Source organism: Falco rusticolus, chromosome 1 (assembly GCF_015220075.1).
Source record: "Falco rusticolus isolate bFalRus1 chromosome 1, bFalRus1.pri, whole genome shotgun sequence".
In the NCBI taxonomy this organism is placed as follows: Eukaryota; Metazoa; Chordata; class Aves; order Falconiformes; family Falconidae; genus Falco; species Falco rusticolus.
The window spans coordinates 89,469,610-89,490,395 of record NC_051187.1 but is presented as its reverse complement, the minus strand read 5'-3'; the positions used below and the strand labels follow the sequence as shown (position 1 = coordinate 89,490,395).

The 20,786-nt window shown below is 61.3% G+C and overlaps 1 protein-coding gene across 6 annotated transcripts; it reads left to right on the top strand.

Annotated features, from left to right (window-relative positions):
* Window positions 1-842: 842 nt before the first annotated feature.
* LOC119148825 (protein O-GlcNAcase-like) lies at window positions 843-19,876 on the top strand. 6 transcript variants are annotated; one of them, XM_037389446.1, is made up of 17 exons: window positions 843-1,454; window positions 4,503-4,554; window positions 8,707-8,804; window positions 9,295-9,425; window positions 10,230-10,401; window positions 10,761-10,859; window positions 11,168-11,452; window positions 11,755-11,883; window positions 12,414-14,092; window positions 14,164-14,338; window positions 14,650-14,706; window positions 15,664-15,749; window positions 15,986-16,090; window positions 17,826-17,917; window positions 18,320-18,512; window positions 18,597-18,768; window positions 19,117-19,876. In XM_037389446.1, exons 1-17 carry the CDS (start codon window positions 1,415-1,417, stop codon window positions 19,251-19,253), a joined length of 3,702 nt encoding a protein of 1,233 aa, XP_037245343.1. In that variant the 5' UTR covers window positions 843-1,414; the 3' UTR covers window positions 19,254-19,876. The 6 variants fall into 6 exon arrangements, 5 of the variants coding, with proteins under 5 accessions (XP_037245343.1, XP_037245323.1, XP_037245313.1 ...); XR_005104505.1 differs by lacking the exons at window positions 843-1,454; window positions 4,503-4,554; window positions 19,117-19,876 and having other exon boundaries at window positions 8,712-8,804; window positions 18,400-18,512; window positions 18,597-18,713; XM_037389426.1 differs by lacking the exons at window positions 843-1,454; window positions 4,503-4,554 and having other exon boundaries at window positions 8,712-8,804; window positions 15,664-16,090; window positions 18,400-18,512.
* Window positions 19,877-20,786: the final 910 nt, after the last annotated feature.

The window sequence follows — 20,786 nt, the reverse complement described above, 5'->3', positions numbered from 1 at the left end:
GAGAGCCCTGTTACAGGGCTGAGGCTTTAAGTACTCCCAGCTCTCCTTGCTCTACGCCATGCAGCCGAGCTCTGCGCAGACCTCGCTAGCCCACAGCGCACTCTGATGGCCTCTTCCCTGCCAGGTTACCGCTGAGCGGTTGCTCTTGGGCTCCTTGCAACTTTGATGGCCCAAGCACTATATTAACCTGCAAAGGGAAGAAGGAGATGCTGCAGATCTTGGTTTTCTAGGCCTCCGATGCCCACTTCTCCTGGGCAAGCCCCCATCTGTGACACAGGTGAAAGGGCTGCAGGGGGTCACAGCTGCTGTGAGGGCGCTTGGGAGAGCCTCGCCACGGGAGGAGCTAAACAGGAAAAGTGGTCAGAAAAAGAGCAGAACAATTCAGTGCCGCCGAACACATGGTCCTACATGTAGGCAGGTACCGGTGACTGTGCAGCTGCAGGACAGGGAACTAATGACGTGGCGGCACTTCTGCAAACCAGAACCTGTGGGATGGGGAGGGTCACGAGTCACACATGTGTCAACAGCTCAGAGCAGTGTGACAAAAGGCAAAGAGCTGCCTGACACATGCACGGAGGTGAGCTGCGTGGAGGCACATGAAACAGTCCCAATCTCTTGGACCTGATGAGGCAGTGGGGCATCACACCGGGGCCTGGCACGTGGGTCTCGGCAGGGAACATGTGGGGGCCCGGCCGCCGGGACCAGCTCCGGGGCCTGGTGCTGTCGGGTCCCAGGAAGCTGCAACGCTGGGAGGAATGGCTGCCCCAGCCTAACGGGGACACCACCCGCAGCCGGGGATGCCGGGGACGCGGTGCGGAGGTCCCGGTGCCAGTGATGGCGGCGGCTGCAGCGCCAGCAGCGCCCGGGACGCCGGGCGGGCGGGGCGCCACCGGGCTGCGGGGCGGGGGCTCCGGCCCGGTGGGGCCGCCGAGGGGCTGCTGTGGGCGGCCCCGGGCCGTGGCCCGGCTGCAGCAGAAGGGCTCGGGCATCCCCTCTCGGGGCCGTCTCCGGGGAGGGCTGAAGCGGCCGGCCCACCACCGGGCGTGCATGCCCGGAGGCTGCCCGGGGGCCCCCCCGCCCCGCGCCCTGGCCCCGCCGCGGCCCCACCCGCCGGGGCCGCCCCCTGCGCTGCGGCAGGCGCATCTCTGCGGGGGAGGGCAGGCGGTGGAGCCGTCCCTCCGCGCACCTCTCCATCCCTCCGCGCGTCTCCGTCCCTCCGCACATCCCTCTGTTCCCCCTTGCATCCCTGCATCTCTCCGCGCAATCCTCCGCGCAACCCTCCATCCCTCCGCGCATCCCTCCGTCTCTCCTTGCATCCCTCCGTCCCTCCCCCGCGCATCCCTCCACGGCTCCGCGCACCCCCCGCGCACCCCTCCGCCCGTCCCAGCACCGGCAGGGCCGCTCCTGCGCGGGTATGGCGGGGCGGCCGCGCTTCCTCTGCGGCGTGGTGGAAGGTAGGTCCCTCCGGGGCCGCGGCTGGGGCAGGAGCCGGTGCCCTGCCCGGGCATTGCAGGGGCTCGGCCGGTCCACCCATAGCAAGCAGGGTCTGGGAAGGGCTGCCCGGGACCCCGGGTATTGGGGAGGCAGGGAGCCGGGCCCCTGCACAGCACCCTATCTCTACCCAGGGGTAGGGGGCCAGCACCCCCCACTGACCCTCCCCATCGTCCCCAGAGGACTGCTGCACCCTGCAACCACCCCAGCACCCCGCAGTAGGGCGTGGGTACCAGCTGCTCTGCCTCCAGCGCTCTGCAGCGCTTTTCTCACTTCGCTGGGCATGCGGGCAGCATCCCACCGTGTGCCCCTCCTGCTTGCCTGTCCACAGTGCCATGCTGCCTGGGATGTGCTCAGAGCTGGCCCTGGCTGGGAAGCGCCTGGTCTCTCACGGTAGCTCCGTGTGGCTCAGCCCTGTCCTTCCGCTCCTCTGCCCCAGCCCTGTTTCTGCAGCAGGGCACCTCTGGAGCTGGGCCAGGCCTGGCACCTACTATGCAAAAACGTTTCCACTATTCCTGGCAGCACAGTACCCTGCCGAAGCCCACTGCCTTGCCTGGGAGGAAGCAAAAGCACAATGCGAATAAACACTAAATAAGTGGAAAGCACAGGGATGGAGAAGTTAATAGTAAAAAGAAATGTGAGTCAGATGAGAATCATCGATACAGAAAGGCTGACCTGGGAAAGAGGACACAGATGCTGCCAGCAGAGCTGCTCCAGGAGGAGGAGGAGGTCCTTGCAGAGTGAGGAAGGAAAGGCACCCCTCACCCTGGTAACTCAGGCCCTGGCAGGGAACACAGGCGGGTGCCGCAGTGGGCAGGCTGCTGGGCAGGGTACATCTGTGGCAGGGCCACAGCAGCCTGGGAGCGGTGGGTCCTGCACAGAGCCCCCTGCTCCCTCCTGACATTGCTAGCAGCAGCCAGAAAGCATGGATGGACTGACACCTCTGGGTGACCTGCACCCAGGGCAGGAGAGGGGCTTTGGAACCGCTGGGGCCTATGGACTTTGCTTCCCAATGTGTTCATCAGGACTTCACTAATGGTTGTGAAGAAATAGCTGAGGGTCATCTTAGATGGTCTAGAGTCTGGCAAGTAATGGTGTTGACGGGCTACTGATGCAGTGATATGGGCCACAGGAGAGCTGAGGTGCAAACGGACAGCATCACTCACCAGTGCTCACCTGCCTTCAAAAAGGCAAAGCACCAACATCGCTCCTTTGGAGGTGCAGGCACAGGTACAAACAGATGTTGCTGGTGCAGTCTAAGCCACTTTACTGTGCAGAATACACTAGGATGGCATTTTCAACAGAGCTGCCGCTGGCAGGGCATGTGTAGGGGGGTAGTGTCACGCTTGCAAGGCACTGTCAGTTTGCAGCAAAGCGTGAGTGAGGCACTGGCAGGTGGGTGCTGTACAGGGGCTCCTGGGACCTCACTGTGAGCTGAACAGGAGTTCCTATGGATTGGGAAATGGAAAATTTGTTTATCATGAAATTATCTTCTTTGGGTGAAATGTCTGCTGGGGTCCTTGACTGGCTACAAATTTGGCCCCATGCACTGTGGGGGATGGCTAGTAAGGTGAATATATGTATTTTCTAAGTAGATGGAATAACCGTGTAGATGTTTGAGCAGGCAGAAGATCTATCTGCAAAGAGGCTAATGTTCAGCGTGTGCTGTGGCACAAACTACCCACAGCATTGTCCAAGGTCAGTGTGGAGAGCTGCAGGGTCGGCACTGCAACGGGAGCAGGGTGTCAAACCCCCCTCCCTGGCGGAGGAGCTCCAGTGCACTCAGGTGCTTTGGGGAGATGCAGGCGCTTTTCTGGGCAATGCTGGCCTCGTGCCAGATGCTGAGAGCTGGTCCATTCTCCCAGACTCAGAGAGTCATTGCCATCTGCCCTTCTGCACCACCCAGCTCAGTGAATGTATTTGCTTCCCTGAATATCTGCAGTGCACAGGGCAGACCGTCAGCTGCTGCGGTGCTGTGGCCTCAAGCTTCTGTCAGACTGCTGGTGCCCAGCAGCTACCTAAAGCCTGCAAGTGGCAAGTGGCAGAAGCGGAAATGTTAAGAAACACTTGGGAATCTGCTGACTTCAGATCTGTATTTCCTGTATTTGGTTTTGTTGATGTGAACTTTCTGGGAGGGCAATGTCCTTGTGGCCAGCCTTGGTGCTCATTGATGAGTGTCTTTATTAGCAGACAACTGCTAAGGCTGCTAGCTGGCATGCTTCCCCTCTCTGGATGTTTCCTTTGCAACCTTGTGGGGATGGTGTTTTCCAGTAGGGGACGGACAGGGTGTCTGTGAAACGTCTCGTGGAGTCACGGTCCCAGCAGTTGTGGTTGGTTGTATGTTCCTGATCTGAACAGCTTGCCATGGGACAGGGATGCTGCCTCAAAGTCCTGCCCTGCTGCAATGCAGGTATGAGTTTGCAAGGTGCAGGGCAGAGCTGTGTCAGTGCAACTTTGGTGCAGTTTGAGTTGTGCAGTGGTTAAAGGCACAGAGAGCAGCTTTTATAGCCCATACAGGAGCGATGATGCTCTGCTTGACACAGCCTGACACTATGCAGACCCAGAGAGGTGCAGAGAGATGTAGAGCTGGTCTCTGGAAAGAAGAAAATCCCCAGGCAGAAAACTCTAGAATGGATGTACAATAGCTCTGTGCTTCAGTGCACTCCAAAATCATACTAGAGTGCCTTATAACCTGGCCAGCCCTCAGCCGTCTCCTCTAGGCTTTTACCATGCAAATTCCTCCTCCCAGGTTAAGTGCTACCTTGTGCAATTCTTCCCAGCTGCCTCTTTCTGGGAAGGATGGAGGCACAGATGTGATACCCACTTGCTTGCATACTGGTGCCCAGTAAGGTCACAGCGGGATAATAGATGTGTGAAGTACCCAGAGGTGAACAACTGGTGGATCTCTGGGTTTAAGAGCAGCCACTTAGGGATAGTACAGAGAGAGACTGTTTTAAGTTAGTGACTGACAACTGCATTTTGGATTTTTTTTTTTCTTTCCTCTTTTACAGGTTTCTATGGGAGACCATGGTCTATGGAACAGAGGAAACTTCTCTTTCAATGGCGAGTACCCTGAATTTTCCCATGCTGGAGGGAGGGTCCTGGGGCTGGCCTGCCTTTGGGATACCAGGGCGATGACAGGGAAGGGGGCTTATGCTTCTCCCAGGCTGCTCCTGCGGTGCCCCCGCTCTGTCCCAGCACTCTTGCACCCCGGATTCAGTCTGGGGAGGGACTACCCCGCACCCCGGCTGCAGAATGGAGGGACAGATGCGGGATGTGCTGCCCTGTGCCGGCAGATGGTGCTGGAACTCTACCACAGCCCAGCTGCAGCCAGATGTGCTTGGCTGGGGGGCCAAGCCAGGGCTGGGCACCCCAAGGGAATGAGGTCTGGGGATGGGGCCCGCCGGGCGCTGGGTGGGCACCAGCCCCTGCATGCTGACACCGTAGAGCTGGCAGTGAGACAGGGTCGGACCCTGCTGCCCTCGCCACAAGCGGGGTGATGGCAGCCAGGAAGAGTCTGGAAAGAAGCGTGGGGGCTATGTGAGCATGAAAATGCTGCCTCTGGAGGAACCAGAAAAGGTGCTCTGCCCTGACTGCAGTGTGGCATGGGCAGGATGGGGTGTCGGGGAGCAGGCGGTGGGGCTGCAGCTGGAAATGGGAAGTCAGATCCACGTGGGAGAGAGCATGGCGGTGTTTGGTTGGCTGGAAGCCTACCTCAGGTGCTGACCCGGCAGGATGGGTGCCCATTGCCTCAGCCTTGAACCATGTATGCCTGAGCTTTGCCATGGCACCAGCCTCTCTGGGTGTGGTGCCACAGGACAGCATGTTGTGTGCTCGCTGCTGCCAGCAGCAAGTGGCCAGCTGGCCCTGCCTGGGGCCACCTTGCCCACTGACCTGTGCTGCCAGCGAGGGCACCAAGTGTGTGCTCCCAGCTGGCCTGGCCTCACCGGAGCTGAGCTTATCATTGTGGAAACACAGCAAACTCACATCACACCACCGCGGGCACAGGTGACCGCTTTATCCCAAGGCTGCCATCCCTGCGTGGTGTGGAGGCAGCCCTTGTGTCCCTGTGAGTCCCCATTTATTTCTGTGGGTCACCTTGTGTCCCTGTGACAGAAGGATGTGGGCAAGATCTGCTGTTGGCTGGTTGTGAGAATCACCCTGGGATGGGAGTGACCTGTGCAGGAGAGAAGCGTGCTTCTGGCAGCTGGCACCTGTGCCAGCAGTGGGATAAGCTGTGCTGGGAGGACCCAGCACCAACGCAATGGGGCCCTACGGGCATGGGCAGCACGATGGTCACAGCCACCAGCCTGGGCGGCACACTGACCAGTGCGGGTACTGCCCTGGTGGTGGCACAGGCAGCACGCTGGGGGTGGTGTGGAGGGTGTGCTGGTGACAGCATGGGCAGTGCACCGGTGATGGCTGGGCAGTGGGCCAGGGCTGTGCGCTGGTGACGGTGCTGGTGGTGGCACTGGCAGCCGCGTACTGTGTGGGAAATGTGTCAGTCACACTGTGAGAGTGACAGTGTGGGCAGTCACAAGTGCAGGTAAGGACCACAGTGCAGGGATCAGAGATGCAGATGCGGAAAAATGTAACCCAGAAAATTTTGGGAAAACATGCAAGAAGGAAAACAAGATATGATGTTTCAAAGTATGTTAGGAATAAGAATATTAGGAACGATGGCCTCGTCTGGTACTGGACTGGGATGTACGTTCACATGTTTGCACATGTGAGTGCTATGTTCATCACTGGTTTTCCTCTCTGGAAAAAAACAGGATGAGGCACTTGTATCATGTGGTACAAGAAGTGCTTCCCAGCCTGTTTGTCGTGGGAAAATGGAAATTATCATCTACTAAGGAGGATAAATAAAAATAAATGAATATATCAGATGGCTTTCATACAGGAGTGCCAGAAGAGCTGCCTAGGGAGGTGTCTGCCCCGTCCTGATAATTTCCAGTGAGTCTTGGACTGTTGGGGAGATTCTGGAAGGAATTTGTGGTTTTTGAGGCCAGAAAGGGACATATGACGGTTCAGCCTGACCTGAAGCAGGCTGGCCCTGATCCCTCTCAGACCTGCTTCCCTTCAGCTCCAACAGCACCGGTAGAGCTGAAGACCTTTCTTCCCTCATCATGCCCGAATGTGTGTCCCTGTGAGCCATGCCTGGACCTTGCTGTGTCCCTGACTGCCGCTTGAGGCTTTTCTCTCCTCTGGAGCACTGGCAGGCTGGTGCTTTGCCTTGGGGAGATGAGCAGACTGGGCTCCAAGACTGTTTATTGGAGGCTTTCCACCTGTGTCTGTGTGTGGCTCCTCGACAGACTCTAGTTTATCAGCATCCTTCCCACACCATGGCCACCACTCTGACAGCATCTGCAGCCAGCGCAGAGGTCACCAAATGTCTGCAGCCCTGCCTGACTCCGCAGTGATTCATCTGAGGCTCCCTCCTATACTGAGTTACCAGTGGCATTGCAGAGCACACTCATATTCAACTAATTGTTCATCACTAAGTTGTTGCTTCAGGCATCGTATTCTGTATTCTTTTACCTAGACACGACTTTATGCTTGGCTGTATTAAGAAGTATGCCGCTTGCTGAAGCCCGATTTAACAGCCATTTCAGATCACTCTGAGTGCTGTATTTACTCCTTTATTCTCCACTTCCTCGGCCTTTGCCACCTGCACACCACACAGGCACAGCATCCTGCCATGGGGTCACGCTTGCCCAGCTCTGCTTCAGCACTCCCTGTTTTTCAGCACTCAGGGGCTCTCCACCTGTAGGGCTTGCCAAAAAGCCTTGCAGTCCCAAGGAGTTCCTCCGGCAGGGCTTTTAGTGTCTGTGGGTCAATGTTAGCATCACCCTGTTAGGTAACGGCGTGCTCGGGTTTGGGGGTGCAAGAGTTGGGCAGGTGGTGCAGGGTACGTCTGGCTGTACTGTGAGGGAAGGGAGAGCAGGGCAGGCAAGGGACAGCCCAGGGCTTGCGAGGCTGCAGCCTCCATACCCAGAGCCAGGCTGGGGCCGCAGCGCTGTGTCCCGTGCTGGTGTCTCCTTGCAGAGGAGATGGAAAAATGCAAGAGTGCGGAAGAGCCCCAGTGAGACGTGGTAGCTGCAAAAACTGTTGTAGAGCAATGGCTTTGGAGGTGTTGACTTTTTGAGTGATCAAGGCATGATCCGGGAATGGTGCAGTGGCTGTATAGGGACCGTTGGTGGGGTCAGGCCAGCCTGAAGGCAGGACATGGGCTTTACAAGGGGACGATGCAAGGGGGTCTGCAGCGGTGAGGGCTCCCTGGGTGTGCCAGAGAGGTATCCCAGTCTGCGTACCCCAGGCTAGGGTGTGCCTGGCAGGCGAATCCTACTCCTGGACACTCAGCTTGAAGGAGTGGTGAGGTGCCAGCTCTCCAGGGTGTCTCCATTGGTCCTGCTCCACAGAGACCCCTCTCGTGCAGACGGCCATCTATCTCATACACACCTGCTTCATCTGGAGTCACTCATCACAACAGGCAAACTTACAGCTTGTGTGTTTGGGCTACAAGCAAGTTTGGTTCTTGATTACACAATTAGAAGCACTGCTGAAGAGAAAGGGAAAAGAAACCCACCCCAGCCATGCTTCCACCGGTCTCACTGCAAGCCCTGAAAGCATCGTTGCAAAGCTGCTCCTCCATCTCCTTGGCTGTTTTGTTCTCAGTTTCCCCCAGGGATCCTCCTTCCTCCCCTGGAGCCTGCTGGCCACTCGACCCTCCTTTCCTTGCTCAGGACATTGAGCTTTTCATCACCACAGGACTTTGTCAGGTGGTTAAAGCAGGCTGTTTGGGCTAAGCTGGTCCCTCCCACCTGCTTTTTCTGCAGCAAGGGTACTAACCCATCTCCCAGGAGGCAACGTCCTGCTGGTCTCTGAGTCTATCTCATCCAGATGCACTGTCTTTCTAGAGGTCCCTACACACCACAAATGGTTGGGCTCAGCACTGGGAGCACTGGGTGAGATTTATGTCTCTGTGTGGCCGTTGAAAGTAGGCAGGGCAGGGCTGCCCGTGCAGGGGAAGAGCTGCAGCTCTGCAGTCTGGGGGGTCTGTGCAAGTGAAGGCTGGAAGCCTGCAGGACATGGTGCAGCTCCAGGGACGGAGAGGGTGCCATGTACCAGGAAGCTCTCGGTGTTGCGGGCTGGCACACGCCCAGGTACCTCTTTGCAAAGAGCCTTGGGTGACCCCTTGTCCTTGCTGCGCAGGCTGAAACACTGGGGGCTGAACTGCTACATGTACGCGCCCAAGGATGAGCTGAAGCACCGGCTGCTCTGGCGAGAGCCCTACACAGAGCATGAGGCAGGTAGTGGCTCTGCTGGGCCCCAGCATGGGTGGGATGCAGGCGTCCCGGGTCCTCGAGGGTGAAGCATGGTCTGCATCTCAGCCAGGATCAGGCTGGCTGTTACCACTCTTCCTGCCGGGAACCTGACCATTGCAGGGACTCCGCTGGCCCTGCCAAGTGCAAGAAGACCCCCAGACCCTGCCCATCACACAGAGTTGCCTAGAACCCCACCCAGCACAGGGAGCTCCCCAAGTGGGCCTCTGGCAATATACTCAAATACACCAGGGCCTGCAGGCCCTTGTGGAAAGTCCTCTGTGTCCCGAGGAATGGGAAATGGTCTCCCCTGGGCTTCTCCCCTTCAGATGCTCTCTCCTGCCTCCTGACACCCTCAGCTCCTTCCTTTCGGGCCACTGCGGTTCCCTCTCCCTCCATCCCTTGCGTCCTCCATCCCTCGGCTCCCTCCATCTCTTGCCTCCCAGCGCTCACAGCATCCCCTCTGCCTTGTCCCCAGCCTGCATGCAGTCTCTCATCGAAGCTGCCCAAGAGCAGGGTGTGGAGTTTGTTTTTGCCATTTCTGCGGGCCAGGACATGGTGTTTTCAAGTGCCGGGGATCGGCTCCTGCTGCAGCAAAAACTCAGGCAGGTACCGTGGGCCGTTCCTTCATCCCACTGCTCCCAGGCGAGGGGTGTGTGTGCTGGTGTGTGAGCCCTGTGCCCACCCCAAAGGCTGGTGTGGGGCTGTAAGCCCCTCCCGCCGCCGCACATCATGGAGCAGCTCTGGGGGGTGCCCGGTGGCAGATGTGCTGTCTCTGTCGTTGTGACAGGGAGCCAAGGGCTCTGTGGGTGCCTGACTGCCAGCGGGAGAGGGACTGTCTAAGCCCCAGAGCTTGCCGGGCAGCACCACTGGCTGGTGCAGGCTGGCGCTGAGCCCCCCGTTGGGCAGCTGCCCCACACTGCACCATGCCGGCCACCTCTTGAGCCGCCCCTGGGACCCCCGGTGCTGGGACCCCCTGCCCGGGCCTGCGGTGAGGCTGCCCCCGACATGGCTGCCCCGCTCCCAGCGCGGGCTCCCGGTGTGGCAGGGTGGTGCGGGGGCGGCCAGTGGGGCTGCCTGGCAGCAGCGCGGTGGGAGCGGGCCCTGGCCCACCGCAGGGCGGGCTCCGGTTTGGAAGGGCTCCCAGCTGCCAGCGAACACGGCTGTGCCTGGGGCTTGGGGTGAGGTGGGCCGTGGCCGTGGGGCTGGCACACGCCTGCAGAGTGGCTGAGCCTGGTGTGCGGCATCGACTGGACTGGCGTGGGGGACACGGCAAGGGCCGCTCTGCCTGCCCGTGTGCCCCGGAGCTCTGCTGTCCTTGCAGGGCGCGGGTGGCAGGGGCTCGTCTGGGGCTCGCTGCCTCCTTTCTCTCTGCTGCCCAGGAGTCCTAGCAGCCAGTGTCCGTGCCTGCAGGTGGCCGCCCTGGGGTGCCACTCCTTTGCGCTGCTCTTTGATGACATCGACCCCTGCATGTGCCAAGCTGACAGAGACGTCTTCCCTTCCCTGGCACAGGCTCAGGCCTCTGTGGCCAATGAGGTGTACCAGGAGCTGGGCCAGCCCTCCATCTTCCTCTTCTGTCCTACAGGTACTGCCTGCAGCTGTGCGGCCCCAGCCACCCTGCCCCGGGGAGCATGGTGCTTGGTCAGCCGTGGCACCCCACAGCAGACCAGGGTGCCCTTTGGCTGGCTGCACCCAGCACCTGTGTCTGCTGGAAGCTGGCTGCCCTGACAGCCTTTGCAGCTCCCCCCAGCCCCCCAATGCCCCTGCGGGAGCCCCGGAGAACTCAGGACTAGGATGGGACCAGGCTGCAGACTGGTGTCAGCAGCTGTGCTTGCTGTATTCCCTGCACCGCCTATCTCCGCAGCCCCTATCCAATGATCCCAGGCAGCCTCTCCTCGCCTTGTCTTTCTGCCCCTCAGGGGATGCTCTGTGCTCTCTTCCCAGAGTACTGCAGCTCTCTGTGCTCTCCCAGCCCCAGCCAGTCCTGCTACTTGCTGACCATCGGCCAGGAGCTGCTCCCAGGGATTGGCGTCATCTGGACAGGTGAGCGTGTGGCCCTTTGAGGCTTCTCAGCCGGAGCCAGTGTCTGCCAGCGCTGCAGCTGCGGGCTCGGTCCCAGGAGTGGTGCCAGCAAGTGGCCCCATCCCGGCACCCCTCAGCACCCGGTGCAAAGCCCCGGCTGGGCCAGCCAGGGCTTGGCTGTGGGTCTGCTCTCCTGGCTGGGGCGGGTGGGATGGGGTCACTTGCCCCTTCGTCTCTGTGCTTGGCACCCAGATGTGCATGTGTCCCTGCTGTGCATGTGCATGATGGGCTGTGCTGCCTGTCCACACATCCATGCCGTGATGCTCCAGGCCCAAAGGTGGTGTCACAGGAACTCTCGGCCTCGCTGCTGAAGGAGGTGGAGGGTGTTCTGCATCGCCGACCTGTCATCTGGGACAACTTGTACGCCAACGACTATGACTGCAGGCGTGTCTTCCTGGGCCCATACACGGGACGTGCCCCCGGCCTCATGCCCAGGCTCCACGGACTGCTCCTTAACCCCAACTGCGAGCTCCAGGCCAACTTCATCCCCATGCACACACTGGGCAGCTGGTTTCGGAGTGAGCTGGGGAGCTGTGCCCGCTCTGATCACACAGGTACCCGGACCTAGTACCCCAGCAGCTCCATGCGTGGGGCCTCAGTGCCGGCCACGAGCCCATGCACCCAGGGCAGGGCTGCCCCTTGCTGCCGGGCTGCCATGGCCCTGCTGCTTTCCTGCATGGCAGCCTGGGAGAGGTGTCTCACCTGGCTGGGCACTACCCAACGTCCCAGGGGTGGGATCCATCCCGGGGACATCTCCTTGGTGGGGGCAGGGAGCTGCCCACCCTCAGTATGGCATGGGATAGCTCCATCAAGCAAAAAGTGGGGCTGTCCAGGCTGATGAGCTCCAGTTCCTCAGGGACGGAGGCTGCGGCAGCCCTGGGGGACAGCCAAGGCCCGCAGGAAGGGAGCTACAGCCCCCAGGAGGCCTTGGAGCTGGCACTGCATGACTGGGTGGTGGAGATAAACCGGCAGGCGTTGGAGCCAGGTAGGTGATGAACTCACCCCATGAGCATCCCTTACCCCCTCTGGAGCACTGGACCAGCTCTGCTGGGAGTTCAGTGGCATGAGGGAGCCGCATGCCCTGCCCGTTTAGGTGGAGTGCTCTGGCTGGTGTGGCAGCAGAGTCTGCGTGTGCCATGGTGGGCAGGCGTGGGTGTCCATTGTGCTGTGCTACCCCGTGGGTGCTCCTACCCCAGCCACATCCCCAGTGGGGTCTCGTCAATGGGCAGTGTGGGAGCCTGGGCCATGATACGGCTCTGAAGAGGGGGTTCAGCCAGGTGCAAGCTTGGTGTTTGGCAGTGTTTGCCTCTGCAAAGGCTCTGGCCTCACCAGCCACAGAAGCATGAACTCCAGAGTGCAGAGTGATCCAAAGGCCATGGTCCTGGCAGCTCTCTGCTCCCTGCCTGCTCAGAGATGGAGCCTCCTGGCACAGCCACTCCCTGGGCTATCCTGCCCCACAGGCAGCAGTTTCCATGCAGGTGCCAGAGGGGCTGCACCTTTGCTCCTTTCTGCCAGGAGGAAGGAGCCCAGGACACCCCAGCATCAGACTCAAGGGAGGAGTAAGGCTGCAGTCTGGCACAGCGGGAGGACTGGGAGCCACACCTGACCCCCAGCCCCATGACACTGTTCCCAGTGGGGAACAGCCCTGCAGCATGGCACCAGGGCAGAGAAGGAGGAAGGTGACCTCAGAGCCTGAGAATGGCACTGGGAGCAGGACCTTCGCTAGCAGTTGGCAAAGCCCCACAGGGGATGGGGACCAGCTCGCCACAGGGAGCAGAGCGAGCTGTGAGCCCTCCTCTGCTCTGCCCAGCATGGCCGGCAGTGTCCAGTGCACAGGAACCCCGGTGGCTACCAAGACCCTCCACAGCCCAGGCCCCACCATGTGCTGCAGCAATGGGGCTAACACCAGCCAGAACCTTCTCATACCCACCAGTGATGCCAGGACAGGGGGTGGCAGCCCCCCTGAGCCCCACAGCAGTATCCAGCCTACGGCCAGCAGGGCTGACACGCCCCAGACATGGCCAGGGCCTGGGGCTTGCACCAGCCCTGGCTCTCAAGCACTCCTCATTGATGGGGCTCGCGCCAGCCCTGGCCCCATGGCCCCATTGACCCCAGAGGAGGCTGGATCCATCCCCATGGCACCGCTCACCCCCAAGGAGGCCAGCTCCAGCCCTACAGCACCACTGACCCCAGAGGGGGCTGGGTCTGGCCCCATGGTACTGTTGACCCCAGAGGAGGCTGAATCTGGCCCCATGGTACCGCTGACCCCCAAGGAGGCCAGGTCCAGCCCCACAGCACCGCCAGCTGCAGAGGAAGCCAGGTCCATCCCCATGGCACTGCTGACCCCCAAGGAGGCCAGGTCCAGCCCTACAGCACCACTGGCCCCAGAGGGGGCTGGGGCTGGCACCATGGTACTGCTGACCCCAGAGGAGGCTGGATCTGGCCCCATGGTACCGCTGACCCCCAAGGAGGCCAGGTCCAGCACCACAGCACCACTGACCCCAGAGGAGGCTGGGTCTGGGCCCATGGTACCGCTGACCCCCAAGGAGGCCAGGTCCAGCACCACAGCACCAGTGACCCCAGAGGAGGCTGGGTCTGGGCCCATGGTACCGCTGACCCCCAAGGAGGCCAGGTCCAGCACCACAGCACCACTGACCCCAGAGGAGGCTGGGTCTGGGCCCATGGTACCACTGACCCCCAAGGAGGCTGGATCTGGCCCCATGGTACCACTGACCCCCAAGGAGGCCAGGTCCAGCCCCATGGCACCGCTGACCCCCAAGGAGGCCAGGTCCAGCACCACAGCACCACTGACCCCAGAGGAGGCTGGGTCTGGCCCCATGGTACTGCTGACCCCAGGGGAGACCAGGTCCATCCCTATGACACCACTGACCCTCAAGGAGGTCAGATCCAGCCCCGTGGCACCACTCACCCCAGAGGAGGCCAGGTCCATCCCTACGACACCGCTGACCCCCAAGGAGACCAGGTCCATCCCCATGGCACCGTTGACCCCAGAGGAGGCCAGGTCCAGCCCCACAGCACCGCTGACTCTGGAGGAGGTGCGGATGCTGGTGGAGCTCTTCTACCTGCCCTACCATCATGGGCTACTGGCGCAGCAACTCCTGGAGCACTTTCGGTGGCTCCGGGCAAACAGCTTCAGTGTGGGGGTCCCGTCCACGGCACCCGATGCCTGCGGGGTAAGGCTGGTCCAGGTGCTGCTGTGGGACGGTGCCTGTCATGGTTGCGCTGACACCCGGTCTGTCCACAGGGCACGCAGTGGCGTAACCGAGCCCAGTCCTTCCAGCAGCTCTGCGCTCAGACATGCCACCTGCACAGCCGCTTTGTCAGTAGCGCTGGACAGGCGCTGCTTTATGACCTCCACCCCTACCTCTGGGACATCCGCAACATGCTGCTGGCTACCAGTGCCTTCGTTCTGTGGCTGGGTATGTGGTTGATGCCAGCCCTGAGCCAGCCCCCTGGACTCTTAGTGTGTATTTGGACCCTGGCCAAATCCAGCCATGTTGAAGCACAGGGGCCCCTAGGCGCTGTGGCACACCCAGGGCACCTGAAGCTTGTTCTGTGGTGATCCACTGTTTCTACCCCCTAAAGATGTGAAGGTGCCTGGAACCCCCTCCCACGGTCTGGGTCCCCGTGTTGAGCTGGTGCCAGGGTGCCTCCCGGGAGTGCACCTCCCCTTGACACCCTCCTCACTGCTGACCCATGTCCCATGCTGACCACCTTGCCTCCTTTGCAGATGGCCATCTCCTCTGCGAGTCTGACCCCAAGGGCACCTGGGGAAGCTGCTTTGGCTGTAAGTACTGGTGCTGCCCTGGTGCACCCACCTCGGCAGGGGGTCCTGGCTGCTGCCCTCCATGACCTCCAGCCCTGCAGCAGAACCTAGCACTCACTATTGGGCTGCCCTTTCCTATGTTGTACCTGCCGAGCGGAGCGGGAATGGCCATGGGAAGGCTGGCACCCCTGAGTGCCTTGATATACCGAGGCAGGATCGGGCACTGCTGCTGGGAACAGGGCAGTCATCAGAGCAGCTCTTCACCATCGCTCACAGTCTAGAAGGAGTGTCTGTTCTTATGACATGGTTCCTCAGCTCTTTTAATCCAAGGACCCCTTAGCTTTTCTGGTAAGAGGGATCCGTAGGCAACCGGGAGAGGTAATGTCCTGAGTGACAGAGGTGAGGTTGTATTTTGCGTGCCCGTGCACTGCTTTGGAAGCCCCTGTTCCTCTGGTTTAGGGTTCCCTGGTTGCTCTGGGGGCCTTGTGACCTCTTACAAACAAAGTATTACCAGATGACAGCCTGAGGGAGTCTCCAGGCTCAGTGTGGGACAGGGCTGTGTGCCTTGAACCACTTCTGCAGGGAAGCAGCCACATGCAGAGCAAGTTCCCACGGGCATGGCAGAGCTGGCTGGCTGGGCAGCAAAGCAGCATGCCGCTCTCTGTGCCAGGCTGCAGCTGCCCAGCTGTAGCCAGGAGCTGTGCCTTTAACTTACACCCTTCGTGGAGGCAAGACCATTCCTTTCCCCATTCCCCCGCTCCAAGCCCTGTTGCAGAGGGCATGCTGCTACCCCAATGCATGGAGCTGGCTGCCTGAGCCCAGGCGAGGTCCCGTGCCCCAGCTGCCCAGCTGCGGGGGCAAATCCTTGGATCCATGACCAGTGTGGGTCATGAAGTTGCTGTGTGATGGAGGCTGATCTCCCCTTGGCTCAGCAGGTTTTTGTTCACTTTGCATGTGTCTGTCTCCTGCTGCCTCCAGGGTGCCAGAGCATCGCTGCCCCGATCCTGCTGGGGGGGGACGCTGAGCCCTGGGTGCGTCGTGGGGGCCTCTTTGGAGAGCTGCAGGTGAGTGTACCCATATCTGGGGGGGCTGAAGGAGCTGCTGGGAAGCCAGGATCCCAGCTGCTCTTGGCCCTGCCATTGGATTGCTGCAAGCTTGGGAAGGCAGAGCTGCCCCGAGCCTCTGTGCTTTGGCTGTGGCTCCTAGGGTTTGGGGTGCCTCAGAGGGACTCTCCTGCTGCCTCCAGGGCAAGGTCTGGAGCCAGGACAACCTTCTCCCTGGTGGACTGTCTCTCTTCCAGGCACTGCTACCGGTGGGAAACAGCTGTGACCTCTTCTACCACCCGCCTCCACTCTTCCCAGCCAGCCAGCCGTACCTCCTGCGCCCACTGCTACCCTTGGACAAGGTGGGAGTCACGGCCCAAAGGGGTATCACACACCACTCAGGCCAGAGCTCACCTTTGCACGGCCCACGCCATACATGCCATAACAAGATACGTGCTGGTCTGCTGCTGCCCCAAGGGCTGAGCTTGCAGTGCAGGGCAGTGCAGGTGGGAAGGGACCTCCTGGGTCCAGCCAGCTCAGAGCAGGCTGGCCTGGGGCAGGTCACCCAGAGCTGTGTCCAGCAGGGTGCCAGCCCCCTGGGCTGGAGAGCGGGTACTGTGGCCAGCAGCCCCAGCAGGGACCATCACCCACCTCCCTGCAATGAATGCCCGGGCAGAGCAGGAGAGGGCAACCTGGCTCAGAAGTGAGCAGCAGGCACAGCCACAGGTAAACTGGCACAGGCTGAGGGTCACCAGGTTGTGAGGGCGATCTCTAGGGCACCCCCTGTGCTGATTTCCAGTGCTGGCTATGAGCAGGTGCCAGGAAAGATCCAGAACAGGACAAATCTGGATGGTGACCTCTTGCAGTTTTCACCAGTCTGCAGCTCGGGGCACCGCCTGAGCCTGTGGAGGTTCATCTCCAGATCAGCTCCTTCTTCACTCATCCAGTTTACAGGACAATTCCCCACTGGAGAGGCAGCAGCCTGTCAGCCGTGACCTGCTTGCTGCCAGGCCTTCAGCTCTGTTTGACATCCCAGCAGTTTGACAGGATGGGAAGGGAAAGGGAAAATTTTGGGGTGGGTGGATGCACAGGTTGAACTGCTGCCAAATCCAGCAGGGTCCTGGGTTCCACATGTACCACAGCCTGCTGAGCATGCCCTGCTCCCGCAGCCTGCTGCCTCCCCCAGCTAAAGGACATGCTAATGCTGCAGGTCCAGCCATGGCGGACACAACTGCACATGGCTGCTAAGCGCAGTACCGGGCAGCGCACAGCTGCAGCGCTTGTAAATGACAGAGGAGGAGTTGCAGGCATGTGAGAGCAGGTTATGATATCAGACTGCAGCTGCCAGCAATTCTCATTGCAAGAGCTTCTTTTCGATTGCCTGTTGTCAGATTTCATCTGATCAGGCTAAACTTTAACAAGTTGAATATCTGTGTCCTGTGAAACTTTGAGAGAAAAATCCAGCTAAGCGCTTCAGGCCATTCTGGGAACAGCACTCAGGAGCGTGCTGCCTTCCCTTGCCAGTCGGTGACTGGGGCAGCCTTGCCTTTGAGATGCAGTACGGTTACCAGGATGTTCTTTTCGCTGATCCTGTGAGCAGCAGCAAACTCAATCTGACCAAGATGGGAAATTCTGAGCTGTCCCACTTTGCACATACTCTGTGCAGACTTGACTTTCAGTGTTGGTTTTGCTGCCGCTCCAGTTGCTCTGAGCATGCTCCATCCCGGGGCGAGCAGCATTTCTCCGGCAGCCACGGTGCTGGAATGCCTGCCTGGAATGCCAGTTTCTCATTTTGTAGTTAGTGTTTCTGCGCTGTGATAATGAGCCGCAGAGGCCAGCAGAAGGTGGTGCATGGTGCATCACTTGCTGCAGATGTCAGTGCCCTTGGATGGCTGAGGGACATACCTTCATACCTTCTCCTGGATAGGGTGTGCCAAAGGCTGCAGCCCTGGTCATGGTCCCTTTCTGTGGCCAGTTTGGGCAGCCGCCGGTACACCGTGCTCTGGCCGGGACTACGGCAGGGATGGCAGGCGGCTGTGGGGCAGCAGGGGGGCAGGGCAGGCAGCACCAGGGCTGAAGTGGATTTGGCTCTTCCAGGGTGAGCTTTACCGAATGTGCCGGGAGAGTCTGGACTGTGACCCCAAAGTTGCGGAGATCCTCGCAGCCCACCCTGATCTCCTCGGTGACAGGTGAGATGTGGCCCCCTGGGGCTCCCTCTCACCAGGCATGTGCTGAGCCTGCCCGTGTGCCTGGTGATGCAGGGCCATAGTGTGAGGCAGTGGCCTCTCTCGCATCCCTGTGGGGACCAGCTCTTGCATGGCTGGCCTCGCCCTGCAGGGAGGGCAGTCCCTGCTGTAATGGCCAGCTGGGTCCTGACAGCTGCCGTGGGGATGGACCCGCTGTCCAGCCTGGCTGCACGGGGGCTGCGGTGGCTCCCCTTGGCAGAGGGCTTCTGCTGAGGGGGTTCTCAAAGGGATGGTTGGGTGGGCACAGGGCTGCTGTCCCGATGGGGCAGGACGGAGGAGGCTGGCTGGTCTGAGCTCCCCCTGGGGCAGGCTGGGCTCCAGCAGTGCTCCTGCTCTGGCTGGCAGGCTGCTGGGCAGCTTCCTGAGCCTGAGCCCCGAGTACACATTTGTGCTGGAGGATGAGGCTGGTCCATGCGGCTATGCAGCCGGCACGCTCTGCGCTGAAGGCTTCCTGCAACAGCGAGACAGCAGCTGGCTGCCAGCCATACGGCACAAGTACCCCCGAGACCTGGGCATGGGTGCCTCAGCTCTGGGACAGGTGAGGGGACAGCTGGGGCAGAGGGGAGTGGGTATGAGGCCAGGGGGTAGAGAGGGTTCCCTCACTTGTGCTTCTCTCCTGCAGGATACCCTGGAGGAAGCATTGCTCTTCTTCAATGCAGAGCCACCAGCTGTGCCCCTGCCTGTGCTGCAGCGCTTCCCCTCCCTGGTGCAGCTAGGCATGGCCCCCCGCGTGCTGGACGTGGGGGTCAGCTGCAGCCTGGCTATCTGCCTGCTGAGCGCACTCAGGGCCAACGGTGAGCATGACCTCCCTGTGCTGGGGGGGACTGAGGTCCCCTTGATCCCGCACAACCCCGTCCCAACTACTCCCTGTCTGCACCCCACCCCTCAGCACAGGGCTGGGGCAGCCCTCGCCAGGGCTCCCCATCGGCTCTCTGATGCAGTCTGGCCCCAGCTCCCAGGCGCTGTGCCCTCCCCTTGCACCAGGGGACAATGACCTGTGTCTTGGGGCATCACGCAGGCACCCAGTGCCAAAGGGCAGTGGAGAGGCTGACCCCCTTGTGGAGGGGGTCCCAGCCACTTGGCCCCCAGACCCAGTGCTGGGTTCCTGGTGCTGGGGGCCTGACCTCTTAACTCCCTTCCAGGGTCACGGGGAGTGTTTTGCCAGGTCAGTGACACTGACCGGCAGCAGCTGAGCTTCTACAGCAGGCTGGGCTTCGTCGCCCTGCCAGTGGCCTGGGGCAGTTCTCCTGGCACTCGGCTCCTGGGACGTCTCCTCTGAGCACGCTGCATTGGGTGCAAGCACAGGGAGACCAGTGCTACGGGACAGGCTGACCCCCCATCCCACGCAGCATCAGCCTGAGGGAGCCGGAGCAGAGGGGCACCTTGAGCAGGGCAGGTACATGTGATGGGGGAAATGGCCTGGGGGTGAGCAGGATGTCCCTGGGATGTGTGCAGGGGACTGGGCTGCGAGGGTGCTTGGGCAACAGAGAAGCATTTCTGCCATCTCAGGAGATTTGGGCATCAGGACCACCACCCCACTCCACCTCAGACTGTTCCTGCTTGCTGAGTACCCTCTGCCTTTGCTGGGGAGACAGCAACATTCCCCGGCATCTGCAGACCACCAGGCCTGGTGGGAGCCACATGGGCAGTATTTAGGGTGGTGGTCTCAGCCTATTAGTGCTAGGGGAGTGTCCCTGTCCTGCAGGCTGGGCTGTCCAGCTCACTCCATCCCCTTGTGGCCCTAGGCTGGGCAGCTGGTGCCAGGGCTGGCTCTTGGCACCAAGGAGCTGCTTGTCTCTACGGTCCAATCTGGTGTGGGATGCAGCGAGGCAGCCTCCATCACTGCTGCCCACGGCAGGGGGAAGTGCTGTCCTTGGCAATAAAGCATTTGCTGGGCTCTCACCATGGTTCGTCTCTTGGGGGAAAGCTCTGGGGTACCGACATGTCCATCTCACACCCTCATGCCCACCTTTCAGCCAGCCTGGTCTGTCTGCTGCACCCTGGCTGTCATTATAGCTGGCCCTGCGCAGCCTCAAACAAAGCACCCCCCCCATCTGCCTCTTCTGCTGCTCACCAGCCCTCGGCCTCCCATACCCGCACTGCAGGAAGGGGCTGCAGGAGCTGGCAGTGTGTACTCGCAGTGGGACCCCCCACTGTGGGCAGACCCCCCCCAGCCTTGCGGGATGGGGCTCTCCTGCGGGATGGGGCTCTCCTGCGGGATGGGGCTCTCCTGCAGGATGGGGCTCTCCTGCGGGATGGGCCCCCCCGGGCCTGGGATCCCCCTGTGGCCAGGGCTGCCTGTGACATGTGCGGACAGGCAGGAGGGACAGGCAGGATGGTCGAGGCCAGGGTGGGGGTCTGTTCAGCCATGCTGCTGCAGCCTCTGGAGAGGTGCCGGGAGAGGGCTGGAGGGCGCACACCGTTCCCGCAAGCTTCTCCTCTGCCCTGCCGCCCCCGAGCTGGCTGACCCCGGCCCCAGGGGCGAGGTGCAGGCTGGGGCAGGGGGGGGCCGAGGGCCGGGGCACCCGCCGTTCCCTGCGCCTTTGCACCCCCTGCCCGCGGAGCGCGGCTATCCAGGCCAGCAGCCGCTCCCCCGTGCCCGCGGCTGCCGCGGGTCGCCCCACGGCCCCGCGGGTGGGAGCAGGGCTCGGGGCCGTGGGCAGGGAGGGCCGGGCTGTCCGGAGAAAGGCGCGGGGCGGCAGCGGGACCCCCCCGCGGCCCTCGGAGCGGCCCCGCAGCGGCGGGGCAGCCCACAAGGTCCCGTCCCGGGGGGCAGGGGCCGGCCCTGGAGCGGAGCCCAGCCAGGGCGGGG

What these genes read in the sequence shown, in the direction of transcription:
- LOC119148825 (XM_037389406.1), top strand. Translation starts at nt 8,735, where the DNA reads ATGTACGCGCCCAAGGATGAGCTGAAGCACCGGCTGCTCTGGCGAGAG. An exon ending in CTTCCTCTTCTGTCCTACAG is followed by an intron (nt 10,402 to 10,760) that starts GTACTGCCTGCA and finishes CTCTCTTCCCAG; the next exon opens with AGTACTGCAGCTCTCTGTGC. An exon ending in TGCCCGCTCTGATCACACAG is followed by an intron (nt 11,453 to 11,754) that starts GTACCCGGACCT and finishes CCAGTTCCTCAG; the next exon opens with GGACGGAGGCTGCGGCAGCC.